This window comes from Pinus tabuliformis, chromosome 7 (assembly GCF_031772625.1).
Source record: "Pinus tabuliformis cultivar Carrire ecotype Pingquan chromosome 7, CPIR1, whole genome shotgun sequence".
Classification (NCBI taxonomy): Eukaryota; Viridiplantae; Streptophyta; class Pinopsida; order Pinales; family Pinaceae; genus Pinus; species Pinus tabuliformis.
The window spans coordinates 1,551,639,145-1,551,653,261 of record NC_142293.1 but is presented as its reverse complement, the minus strand read 5'-3'; the positions used below and the strand labels follow the sequence as shown (position 1 = coordinate 1,551,653,261).

The window sequence follows — 14,117 nt, the reverse complement described above, 5'->3', positions numbered from 1 at the left end:
ATAGCCACATCATCAATATACTCATCTTTTTGGTTCCATCGATTTTGCCGTCAATTCATGTCGTTCCTCCTGGTGATTGTTGACTGTGAACAAAAAAATGATACTTGGCCTTTTGCAAATAGTTTTGAATAAAATAATACTTGGTCCTTTACAAATAATGTATTTTACGGCCATTAAGAAAATAATGTTCCACGTCTTCACAACTGGCCGGATTTTGAAGAATGAGTCGACCCCCTTTATAATTACTTTATAGTTGCTTGGCTTGATCATCAGCCGCTTTTGAAAACATTGGCCCAATTTTAAAACGAAAATCACCCGCTCACTCACTTGTAATATTGAGCAAATTTGTTGAACTCTTATTATGCTTGCAACAGTTTGTCAGGCATTTTGTAGGACATTTTCTAAAGGTGCGACAAATTTGCCATCAACCTGGAGCTTGATACCCTGGAGGCTGGAACAATCTGCAATTGAGACCCTCAAGTTAGCAGGAACACCAGCTCTGATACCACTGTAATGTCCCAAACGGGATAATTTGCTAATTATGCAGAAATTTAACTCAACCAAAAATTTCACCATAAAATTACTATTCGATTAACAGAAGATTGCAGAGTGCATGCAGAAATAATCTCAGCTTGCATTATAATAAATGGCTGACAGAGTGTACATGATGATATAGCTGAAATAGTTGAGATAGACAATCTGGTCTCTAAAATTGATCTGCTCTGATGCTGAAACTGGCCCTCCCAAAACTGAACTGAAATCAATCACTGCACCTGTGAATTCTCGCTGGATCCACCAGGGAGATGAGGTGGGTTTTCGTCCACTCTCACCAAGATCACCCAAGGGTTTCCGTCCTGGGGGTACTACTGAAGTAGACAACTGAGTTCTCAAAGCTCTCCACAAGAAGAAATCACAAATCCAAGATGTCTGTAATGGCCGCCTCCTCTTTTTATAAATCTGGTGGACCTCGCTAGAATCTCCTATTTTATTCCAATTAAAATATTCTTTTTAATGTGGGAAATGGTAGATTGGCCACCATACTCTCCCCGACCACTGAAAGCCACTTCTCAGCATCCCATGATTCCATCCCGTAGATCTTTACACTGAGGTGTTCCATCAATTAAGCCTCCCGGAATGCCACCTCGAGCATAATTAATTAAGTTAGGCCCCAAATTTTCTGATAGTTGTCGGAATGCAATGGAACAAAAGGCAAACTATGTGGGTGATGGAATATGCCAAGTGAATGCCATCGGGTCCCATAAAAACTCCTCAAAACTCCCTTGGAACCCTTGATGACATAAACCTTTTCCCATGATCTGGCCATCCCGTGCCCTGGAAATCCACTCTGGCTGTACTATGGAGGAAAATAAAAATGGAGATATGACAGCAAAGCAAGGTAGAGGAAAAAGACACATTGATTTTTCACAAAGAGAGTTTCATCTGAAGGTGAAGAAAGAGGCCGAGGAAAGGAGAAAACAATGTAGCAGTGAGAAGAGCAGCCCAATAGTGATTGCAGGTTGCAGATCTATCTGCACAGTAAATTTTGTACAGTTGTAACGACAGACTGTATAGATCCATACAATTGTATGGATAGTTTGTATAGTCCATATAGTTTAATGGATAGTCATATTGCAGGATTCTTAGACCTGTTTCACAGTTTTCTCATTCAACAAGCAGAGAAACTCATTTTTGAGGTGTTCTTGTAAGTTTTGAGTCATCAATGATAAGTTGATTTGAAGGACAGATTTTGTGTTTTGTGTTTTACGCTTTTGCTGTATTTTCCAGCCATCTGTGCGATTGATGCATGCTCCTATTTTATTTATTTATTTATTTTTGTTATTGAAAAAATTCAAAATCAGATTTAGTTAATAAAGAACTCTCAGACAATATTTGCCTGGGGTTTGGAAAATTTACACTCCAGGGCTCCTCCCCATGTATCTTTCCCTCCCTTCCATTGGCATGGTGGAATGGATATTGAAAGAAGAAAAATTACACTCAAAATTCAAACTTGCCAACTAACAATTGTGTGCCCCATGTCTCTTTTATATGACAAGAGAAAGAGGGAAGATATAATGTATCTAGGCACATGCATGGAGTGCCCAAGGCGACTCAATCAAACATTAACCCTAATCTACTCAGCCAGTGTGCCCTCCCGCATGGATAGAAGTGCTAGAAATAATGCACCCCAATTGGAAGATAACTGTGGCATGCATGCATGCACACATCTCCTTGGGATCTAGGCCCTCCCCAGCTACTCATATGAATGCCCTAGAAGTCCTAGGGATATGCACTCTATTCTAACACTAGATTATCTAGGCAAAAGCAAACCCTAAAATAGAAAAGCTAATTGAAGTGCTAAATTTTAACAGCAATTTAATTTTGGAAGTATTCTAATGTTGCAGCTTGCTGCATGTATGCTGGAGGCATGCATGTGCCTTCTCCATCTCTGTTTTACATAATTGCTATGCACTTCCTTTATTCAACTAGTGTTATGTGCTCATACACAGCCCTCTCTCTACTATTGTCTGCAAGAACCAGGACAATGAAGTTGGAGCACCATCATTGTTGACGAAAACTGACTGAGCAACAAGGTAAAAATATAACACTCCTAGCATCTAAATAAACCAGAAAATGGAGATGAGGACACCTATTCGCATTATATTTAGGTCACTGGGATTGCACCTTTGGATTGGAAAGTCTTTGGATTTGAAATGGTTCTCTCTTTCAAGCACTTTATGTAGTTGAGAGATGATGTTATTATCAGAGCCACGTATGTGCACAAGCATTGGATGCACACCCTTAGGAACGCCATTGGTTAGTTTTGGGTTGATTCTCATCTGCTTTAGGTTGAGATGGATCACCACTTCCCTCACTCTGATAGGATCTATTGGCTTTGCCACCTATAGGGGATAGCGTTATAGAAATACCACATCTTCATTTACCCATATATGGTTTATTGCATTTATTGGGATTCTAGATGCTCACTCTCTACATATTTCGTTATCCAAATTAGAGATGTCTATCCCTTTTTCTGAGCCAGGTTCTCAGGCATAGATTGCAATGCTTACATGGATCTCCCTGTCTTGAGCCTTTCGGGAGGACCACCTCCTTCTTCCCTTTTGTTTTGTTTGCTTGAGCAACAAGTGGCAAGTGGATATCCAAGCATTGTAGACATCAAATCAATGAGACCTTAGACTTCCTCTTGCGCCCCCCCTACCAAGTTGGTCGAATTCCATAGAACTTCTATAAAGCCCTTGTCCCAGACCTCAGGATAGAGTTCATGAAACTAATAGTTAGATTGATTCTAAGAGGGCCTAAAGCCAGACTCCCTCCAAATATAGGATTACTATCTAGGCTTCATAGAGCAACTAGTCATTCATTCAGAGATTTGATATTAGGAGTGTTGGGCCTTCTTGTTCTACAATTCTAACAAGGGTTCCTCCCAGGATTGTACAGCCAATCCTCCTTAGCCTTCGGCCCTCTCTAGATGACATTGCCAGACAATGCATTGGCCCCATCACAGTTATTGATGATTTGGTTGAGGAGCCTTCCTCTCTGCCCCCTGTGTCAGCTTCAGCTTCTAGCTCCAGCATGCCTTGACATGATCTTGTTCTGTCTATGTGTTGGCATTCATGTTTTGTCTCTTTCTTCTAGCTATTTACTTAATTAGTTTTCTGTTTAATAGCTTCTAGCTATAGAAGCCGCTTTGGCCCTCCCACTTCTATTTACACTGATATGCATTTTAATTTTTTAGTCTCATTGACCTACTTCTGTGGTCATTTATTGGATCTTAATTAAACTATCTTCTCATATCTTATTTATCTCTCAACTTGTCTGAATTTCTAAACCAAAAGGTCTGTGGTCATTTATTGGATCTTAATTAAACTATCTTCTCATATCTTATTTATCTCTCAACTTGTCTGAATTTCTAAACCAAAAGGCCTGTGTTTTCCTACTAGTCTCTGATACAGCTTATATGAAAATGCATAATCAAAATTGGGACTGTCAGCCTACCATAGGGAATGGCTGGCAGCTAGGATGGGGAGCAATCTCTTGACTAGCTGATTGGCTGGCTGCATGAACTTGCTAGCTGGCTTACTGCATGGGCTATCTACTGCTACTGGGCTAGCATTTTAGCAGAAACAGGAAACTGGAAATGGTTTGAACTGGGAAACAAGAGGTCTAAGGTTCTGGGGAGGAGAAATGTTGTAGGGTCTTGGCCCTAGGGTATAGGGTTTTGGGTTACATAAGGTTCCAAGGTATGATACATATGCAAAAATTACAAAGCATTGGAATTTCTAGATAGATATATCACATTCACAATGTAAAATTTGAAATAAAAAGTTTGCAACGATGTAAAATATCAGTTTATACTTGTAAAATGCATAAATACATAAGATGACCGTTCATCTATCATCAAGTGCACTATTACACTGGCACATTGACAAACATATGATAGCAGAAATTGGTCTACATGAGAAACAGCCGTCAACAGGCCCGAAACAGCCCCCAAGATGGGACATACAGCTTGGACACATGAGAAATGGGATGTTACTGTCTGAAAATACTTTTCCATTTCCAGTTCCAGGCTGTTTCTCTCAGAAACAGGGCAAGGCTGTCGTGTTTCTTAACTATGCTGGGCTCCTCCAAGTATTCGTTTGATTGGGTAATCTCTTTTTCTATTGTGATCAGCCTTGAACTATCACAGGATTTCAACTTGAAGCCATAGTCTTGGAAGCCTCTATCCGAGGAATTGTAGCCTTATGCTTTTGTTGATCTGTCTGGTTTCCCATTCCAGTACCTTGTTCCTTTCTTTGCACTTTTTCATAATAATTAGTGTTTCCATCTTTTCTTTGAGAGACACCTTGTCTCTCCTATCAAGCTCCATATTGCTGACCTGGATTTGAGATCTTGCAGGCTTCCAGCTCTGCTCAGAGGTCTCAATATCCTCAGCTAAGCGCAAGCCCTGAAGACTCCTGAAGGGCATTCTTCTTGGTTCAGTTCCTTTAAGCGAATAGATGTAGCCTTTTAGTGTCAGTTGCAAACTCTAGGAGAGAACAGACTGAGAATGCCGGAGAAGATATGCAAATGGGAGGAAGCACGGTTATTTAAAATGGTGGATCACCAAATGTTTGACACGCCATTCTGCCACACTCTTTGAGGTGATCTGCCCTTTCATTTCAATTTTGGTGACACAGATGAAGTCAGTGAACTATAACCCTTCCTTAAAGCTACTAAGGATTGATATTATCTGATTAAGCATAATTAGTTGTCTCTGAATTCATCTTTCATTATGCTTATAATGACAGATGCATTGGAGCTGCTTGACAGCCATTTGCTTGGCTGCTGACATTCCTTTTAGGAGCACACAAGGATCAGCATGGTTATTGGAGGCTATTTCTAATCCTCATTCATAATATAAGAGATGCTATTTCCTTACAGGTCACAAACAAGGCCCCAGCTGTCAGCATTTAGGCTAAAGAGAAACTGGTATGTAATGCGGGGAGGGGGAAGCGGGTTAATTGGGGTGTTGGCAAATTCTTCTAAAGCAGGTGGACATAATGATGATTTTAGATCTAAAATAGCGAGTAATAGAACTTCCATAGCTTAGGTTTTGCAGTTTTTTTAAATATATGAAAATTGAAGTTTCGAAAAGTTTGTTTAAATTTAGGGCATTTGCTGGGTTGCTGTTTTCATATTTTGAGATATACATACTCTGCAAGTGATATGTTTTTATAAAATATAAGCATACCTGTTTTTTATAACTCATTATGCAATCATAAAATCTTTTTTCAAGGAGAAAATGGGTAAATGTGGGCAGTGAAGTTGGCAGTTGAGAAATCTCTCATTTTATTTCATTTCTTAGAGAACTGGGATGTCAAGACCTCTTATTGGTATCATATATTATAATGAAAATGAAAAGGGCTGCATTTTATTATAAAATTTTAAGTGAGCAGTCTTGCACATAATGTTCTTTTCCTTAAATCATCCTTGTTAATTGGAATGGGTTGTAAATTTTAATGCAGGGGCAATTAACTGGATTGTTGGGAAATCTCTCGCTGCTCTCATATTTTGTAAAGAAAAGGGAGTCTGGAACTATAGTTGTACAGACAGTGGGAGTAATATCGATTTATTGTGTTCTTTTCCAGCTTGCTATGGCTGGAGCCATGCCTTCTACCCTTTTCATTGCCACTTCTGTCGCTGTAGGTTTAGGCCTAATTTTGAATTTTCTCAACTATTACAATCTGCTTAATGCTAGCATATGGAGGCTTTGGGAAGATTGTATTACAATTGGTGGACTCTCTGTTCTTCCACAGGTACAATATCTATACATTCATTAGGGAAATTTTAATATTATATTTGGTATATACCATGTCTATAAGCAGCAATCTTTACCCCTGCTATTTTTTTTTTCCAGTTTAACTTTGGCTTGACGAAAGACATTGTTTAAAAAAGCTTATTTAATAAAATTAAATTTCTGATCCAAGTGGGGCTTGCAAGCCCCACATTCAAAAGAGTAGTGATGAAGAAATTCTGTTAATCTATAGTTTAACTTTTTAATTTTTGTTAAATTGCAGGTTATGTGGTCGACTTTCGTCCCTTATCTACCTCAAAGCATTCTACCAGGGATTTTATCATTTGCATTGTCCTTAACAACTATTATTCTGGTAGAGCTTGTATTCTTTTTCATGTTTATGTTTAAGTGCAGCAACTGTAGTAAGAAGGCTCATTGACAATGTGACTTCCTTTTCCAAAGTGTTATTTATTTCTTTTGTATGATCATAGACTTTTCTGAGAATTTGTTGGTTCAGCAGCTTCTTTATTTGTGGTCAAAATGATAATGTGCTGTTCTAGCAACTAGCATAGATAACAATAAACTAGAACTAGCATAGATAAGAATAAAGAAAATCCAGGTTCATAGATAACAAGAAACTAGAACTAGGATAGATAAGAATAATGAAAATCCAGGTTCGTAGATAACAAGAAACTAGAATTAGGATAGATAAGAATAAAGAAAATCCAGGTAGAAACCTAAAGCCTCTTAAAAGATCTGGGGTTAAGCTGAATCTCTGACCACATCTGAGATCCTGAATATGATTTTTACAGGCTCGATCTGGAAAACTTTCAGAGAAGGCTGTGAAACTTGTGGGATCGACCTCAGGCTGGACTGCTACTTTACTGTTTATGTGGATGCCCATAGCACAAATGGTTAGTGCTGATTCCCATTTCACATTTATCCACTCACAAGCATCTAGTGTCCTTCGAATTTAATATTAAAAAGCATGGTTAAAATAGATTTTTGTGTAACAGTGGACAAACTACCTTAATCCTAACAACATTCGAGGTTTATCGGTTGATTCACTTCTTCTGGCCATGATTGGCAATGGTCTTCTGATTCCACGAGCCCTGTTTACCCGTGATATCATGTGGTAATTATCTCAGCTTTCGTTCTTTGATCGTGTATACGAGTATATCTGCTATAGAGCCAAATATTCTATCTTGATGCTGTTAAAATAATTCCTTTGAAGTGGATGAAAACCCAACAATTACGCGCTGATTCTTTTGTTTCCAGGTTCACTGGTTCATCTTGGGCGGCCTTATTGTATGGCTGGGGAAATATTCTCAGTATTTACATGTAAGTTTTTCGTATTGCAGTCAACGTGTGTTCATTCAGACACATCCTTTTGCACTTGATAAAATTTAATCACTCAAGAAAGCCACACTTTATGTATATAACCTTATGAAGTTGGAAAAGACTATTTAACTATTCTGATTTATTGGCAATAATGCAGCTTCAGAGGCATTGGCAAGACATACTTCTTGGCAGTTACCAGTGCTCTGATATTGTGGCTAGGTTTTTTTTCTTTCTCATTTATATTGTTTCATTTAAATTCTAAACCAAGTGAATACTGCAAGCACAAAGAGGAAGTTGAGGAAATCTGTTAGGGGCGAACATTTTGTTTGTTGATTACTAAACTTTGTTTTTGCTATTGAAACAGGAACAATATTTTGGAGGGATGCCAAGGCCTATGGATTGAACTCGCCATTTAGCTCCCTGAAACAACTGATGCCTGGTTCCGTGTAGAAAACGAAATAGTGTATTTCCGGCCTCTAGACTAATAAAGCATGAACATTTATTTGAGGATTCTGATTAAGATGTCATACAAACATTTGGAAGAATTGAAAGTAGTAGATATCTTCTGGATGAATGGTTCCCACATTGGCTTAGAAGGGCCGTAAAAAAACTTTGTGGATCCTACATTCTCTTTCAAATGATTATGCCTAATACAAGGATGGGGAATGACAAAAAGCAGAATCTGTTAAATAATAAAAGTCATATGATAAACAGGACTTCTTTGGAGGCTTGCTCTAGAGGGAGCAATGCACAGGTGCTTGTAAGCAGAACTTGGTTATTCATTGATTCTTGTATTATATTTATTTGATAAGTTTATAAAATGTTTCTATCCTGTTTTTAGGTTTAGTAGTAGTGGAAGTTATATTTTTATCTCAGTTATTTTATATTTTTTGCATTGAAGATATGGAATCCATTGTTGAAAAAATTAACTTGGCGAATAACCTGGCAAGTTTGGAGACTGAGAGTTTGACTCAGACTTCCCAAATACTCGGAAAAGAAACGTGGGTGTTTTTCCGAAAACCAACTAGAAATTACTTTTTGGTTTATATACTGATACTGGCCACGTTTTTCCTTAGGCTCGTAGGTCAAGCCCACCGATCAGTGAAACACTCGGTAAGTATTCATGGGTCAGACTCTGATCTTCGAGCACTTGCGAGTTTAACTCGCTGTCAGTGAGTTAAACTCGGCAACATCGAATCAACCTCGCAGCTTTATTGTAATCCCTTTTTTTAAGGCCAATCTAAGTTTGATTCACAAGTAAGAGTCAAACTCGGCAAGTTTTTCCACAATGATGGAATTGTAAAATTTGGTGCCCCTTTTGTTTTCCTCATTACTTCCATTGCAGAATTTGCAAAGAAAGAAGAAAGAAATTATTTTAATGTCCACGAGGCTAAAGATAGTCTATGGGACAGATTACTTCTTCATCTGCTTGATGTATTCGGCCCTTTTTCTGTTAAGTTTCACAATAAATGCTCCCAGCTTCTCAACAAACCCCTTGCTAAATAGATTATCCCAAGAGCTAGTTGCTAGCATATCTGCATAACTTTCCTTGTTGTCTTTGAAGGCCTCACATTCTAAAATGAAATGTTTTTCTGTTTCCACTTTTATGGAAGAACAAAAAATGTATACCCTTTCCTCCCACACTTCCTTTGGTCTTTTCCAGTGCCCTGTTTCACAATGAAGTTGATGAGAATTAGTCCTTAACTGAGCAATAAGAATTTTGGCTCTCCAAGAAATATTGGCCTCTATGTATGCTTTTGGTTGATGATTATGAGTGGGATTAAACACTTCAATATAGTAATTTTTTTTTCTTCCTAGCTCCTTATCCCGAGTACGTTTGTGGAACTTTTCCATAACAAAAGCTTTTATCTCTTTGCTGTTTATGGGACACGCGTTCAAGCAAACACCCCATTTACTAAACCATTTGTTATTTTGCTGCATCCAAGTTTTTTTGCTCTTGCACAATCTATCATTAAAGACAACCTTAGGCCATCTACCCTCTTCCATTTGCTCAATTTTTTTTAAATACCTTATGATTCGCACCATAGCAATTGCTTCAATAGGAGCAGTGTCTTTCTTCTTAATACTCTCTTAATTGTGTATATATGTTTGGTGTATGTTGTGAATTATCCCACATGCATAACAAATATAAGATAGAGGTGATTTTTGAGGCATTATCTGCAACAAAATATCTATGAATTGAAACATTGGCTTCAGGGTGCAAGCCCCTAGGTTCATGTGATACTAACGTCCCTCACTCTGCTACTAATGTTTCTGATGGTTTTGATGTAATGTCTTGTGGGCCCTCTTTGAATTGTGATCCCTCACTCTGCTACTAACATTTCTGGTGGTTTTGATGTAATGACTTGTGGGTGACGCAAAATTTGCGCAGAGGGTTCGAGTTTGCCAGTTTGAGTGGCCAGATTGAGCCAGGATTGCTTATGGAGGGTAAATTCCCTCAAATATTTTTGCCAGTATATCTCTCAGGAAAGATCGCCAATTTGGCATCCGTTTCATTATACTCAAAATTTATGTTGCTGCATAATAATAAAACCCTCAAATTGTGTGTGATTGCTCTAAATTTCTCAGTTCCGTATATTTTATTTTTTCCGCAACATAATTTTTATTTGTGAAGAATTGCATTGTGAATTATTCGTTGTTTGTTGTTGTTGAAATTTCTAAGCCTATCCGTTAGAAATTTTATTTGTATTCTTCTGGTTTATTTCTCCTACTTGTTAATAACAAACAAGTTATTTAAACATATAAACATCGAAATAAACACAATACAGTCTCAACCATCTACAAATCACCAACTGAAAGAAATAACAAACACACAAGTGATACCGTTATTTTTGGACAACTCGTCCCCGGAAAAACCCAATGCGGGAAAATCGGTGCAACAATTCTGAGGGTTATATTATTATGCAGTATATCCTTGAGTATGATTGGGTGCCAATCTGGCTCACCCGACAAAGAAAAATAACTGGCAGTAATACCTCTCTATTTGGAAGTAGATATTCAGAACATCTGCCCCACGAGGCCCTCTCCAGCACAACTGAAGCACTGCGTCAGCCCTCCTGGCCTCTGCGTCAACCTCAAAACCCTCTGTGTTAGCCCTCCTGGCCTCTGCGTCAACCTCAAAACCCTCTGCGTTAGCCCTCCTGGCCTCTGCGTCATCCCTCTGAGGCACTATGCAGCCTCTATGACCTTCTGCGTCATCCCTCTGAGGCACTATGCAACCTCTATGACCTTCTGTGTCACTCCTGCTGCCCTCTGCGTGGATGGTGTAGACCCTCTGGCCTTTGCGCTGTCTCAGCTAGCCTCTGCGTGGCTTGCTATGGCTTCTGCATTTGCCTCTCTGCCTCTGCGCTGGTCTCTCGGCACTATCTCTGCCTCTCTGTCCAATACTCACTTCTCCTTGCTGCAAACTGATCATTGATTCGACTTTTCTTAGCAAACCCCGCTCTTGAAAATTGAATCACTGATCACTCTGGTGTGTTCTCCAATTGATGCTTAAGCTTCCTCTTATACTTTTCTTGTTGGTCCTTCAACGGTCGAGATTACATCTCTAATCAACGGCTAAGATTAGATTTGGTTTGATCCATGTCATTTGGAACCTTCTAACCCAGTTTTATATTAATACCTTTTAATATTTTATTTTTCCTAAGTTTATACTTAGGAACTCCATTTAAAATATTAATTATTTTAATATCTCCTTAACTGGGTAGAATCTGCTCAAACCATTTCTGGGTCTTGGAGATCTCATGTGCTTTAGCCTCTCCACCAATTTCCATGGCTAGAGCATATCCGATGCTACCCCAAATCAACAGTTGTAACAAATAAACTGCTTAATAATTAACTAGTTAGAATAATAATTTCCAGTTGCTGCATTTCAAGGAATTTGCACACAGAGTAGTTGCAGAAGCAAGATACATGCAATCGACGTTGTGGGGTTTGGCATACCCACAACTCAATCTTGAAAAATTCAATAGATTTGTAACCCAAAGTAGTGTAAAATGGGAGCGTTGTGAAAAAAATGGTAGAATCTCAACCCAAAACCGTGGAAGTAACAAGCTTTAACAACCCCAACATTGTGGAATTTGGAGCACAACAAAGTAGACATTGTAGAGATGCTAGCATTGTAAATGGATGATGCAACGAAGTGGATGTTATTTTTGTAAATTATTATTCTCTAAGGTAAGACTTTTCTCCTTAAAAATAAGACTTTTTTCCTTGCTAATATAATACAATCCTTTGGGCTATTATTTTCTTCATTCTATGGGCATTTGAAGATGATTCTGCGATCTTAAGCTATTCTTACCAAGCACAGCTGAAGACTCGTATCAAAGACAACCTTTATGTGCATGCAGACTAAGATAGAGAAATGTCTTTAAGGATAACCTACAAGACTATCATAATTAGTTTGCTCTTTGAATCTCAAGAGGCCATCCCCTTGTGGTATTGAATTTGGTTGTTTGAAGAGGGAAAATAGAAGCCATCCCCTTATGGTCTTGAATTTGGTTCTTTGGTTCTTTGAAGAGGGAAATGAGAAGCCAACATGATTACCTTGTGTTTTGCAATAGTCTCGACTCTAGAGTTGAGAACTAGAAACCAAGAAACAATTTTTTTTAATATATTAATTATTTTAATATCTCCTTAACCGGGTAGAATCTGCTCAAACCATTTCTGGGTCTTGGAGATCTCATGTGCTTTAGTCTCTCCACCAATTTCCATGGCTAGAGCACATCCGATGCTACCCCAAATCAACAGTTGTAACAAATAAACTGCTTAATAATTAACTAGTTAGAATAATAATTTCCAGTTGCTGCATTTCAAGGAATTTGCACACAGAGTAGTTGCAGAAGCAAGATACATGCAATCAACATTGTGGGGTTTGGCATACCCACAACTCAATCTTGAAAAATTCAACAGATTTGTAACCCAAAGTAGTGTAAAATGGGAGCGTTGTGCAAAAAATGGTAGAATCTCAACCCAAAACCGTGGAAGTAACAAGCTTTAACAACCCCAACATTGTGGAATTTGGAGCACACAAATTAGACATTGTAGAGATGCTAGCACTGTAAATGGATGATGCAACGAAGTGGATGTTATTTTTGTAAATTATTATTCTCTAAGGTAAGACTTTTCTCCTTAAAAATAAGACTTTTTTCCTTGCTAATATAATACAATCCTTTGGGCTATTATTTTCTTCATTCTATGGGCATTTGAAGATGATTCTGCGATCTTAAGCTATTCTTACCAAGCGCAGCTGAAGACTCGTATCAAAGACAACCTTTATGTGCATGCAGACTATGATAGAGAAATGTCTTTAAGGATAACCTACAAGACTATCATAATTAGTTTACTCTTTGAATCTCAAGAGGCCATCCCCTTGTGGTATTGAATTTGGTTGTTTGAAGAGGGAAAATAGAAGCCATCCCCTTATGGTCTTGAATTTGGTTCTTTGGTTCTTTGAAGAGGGAAACGAGAAGCCAACATGATTGCCTTGTGTTTTGCAATAGTCTTGACTCTAGAGTTGAGAACTAAAAACCAAGAAACAATTTTTTTTTTTTGGTTTAGGGTTCTGCCATAAAATGACTTTAATTTGATAGTAAAGTTAAATGGTACAAGCAAAAAAGGACTCAAGTAGAATTTATGGGACCCATAAATAGAAAAACCATAAAGAAATACTTGAGGGGATAGGGAGTATATGTTGGATAGAACAAGTGCATGTCAAAGATTCCAAGGAATGCTTATTCAATGTGAATGGAAAATACAAATTAGAAATGCAATTTATGAAATAATCCACGATGAGAACCCTTGAAATTGGAAGTTTCAAAACATTGAAGAATTTTGAGATTATCGATTTCATACATTCCAAATGGTATAACTGAATTCCTTGTCATGATCTTTTGGAGCAAATTTTGAGAGTTACATGTAAGAGTTAGCAATCCGATCTTGTGAAATAGTAAGTCTTAAAACATTGAACAATCTCAAGCTTATCAACTCGCCATTTGTTATTGTCTTCATGAGTCTTTTGAATATTTTGTCACAAATTTCGAATTAGTTCCCTTCAAAAGGTTTGTTATTGAAAATGATTTATTACTTGATTTTTTGGATTTTAATGTTAGTTTTTCCTGCAAAATTAGCACTTGTCACCTACTTCTTAGCATATTATAGATCTATTGATTAATTGCACAACCAGGTTCCTAACATTAATTAACGAAAGCAAACACAACCAATCTCATAAAATGACACAATAGATTCAACCCAATCAAATTAGTTCATCATTAACTTGATTCAGAACCAACTTGGGCTCTCATTTTAGGCCATGGGATAATGGCCCACTAAGGAAAGTTACATGTACAACAACTAGATCTGAACTGATCAAACCCTCCTTGGTTGATCCGGATCTCCTTGCTGCCCCCTTCCTTAGACCCAGCACACTAGTATATCACACTCCTCACGGATATGCCTCTCT

General features: G+C 38.0%; 1 protein-coding gene across 1 annotated transcript in view; it reads left to right on the top strand.

Moving 5' to 3' along the window:
* LOC149253837 (maltose excess protein 1-like, chloroplastic) overlaps positions 1 to 8,482 on the top strand; it is a 77,049-nt gene extending 68,567 nt beyond the window's left edge. The window contains exons 3-9 of the mRNA XM_089460030.1: positions 6,027 to 6,317; positions 6,579 to 6,668; positions 7,108 to 7,209; positions 7,312 to 7,430; positions 7,574 to 7,636; positions 7,794 to 7,855; positions 8,001 to 8,482. Coding sequence (XP_089316156.1) covers positions 6,027 to 6,317; positions 6,579 to 6,668; positions 7,108 to 7,209; positions 7,312 to 7,430; positions 7,574 to 7,636; positions 7,794 to 7,855; positions 8,001 to 8,086 — 813 coding nt within the window. The 3' untranslated portion in view covers positions 8,087 to 8,482. The remainder of the gene's footprint in view (positions 1 to 6,026; positions 6,318 to 6,578; positions 6,669 to 7,107; positions 7,210 to 7,311; positions 7,431 to 7,573; positions 7,637 to 7,793; positions 7,856 to 8,000) is intronic.
* The last annotated feature ends 5,635 nt before the right edge of the window (positions 8,483 to 14,117 follow it).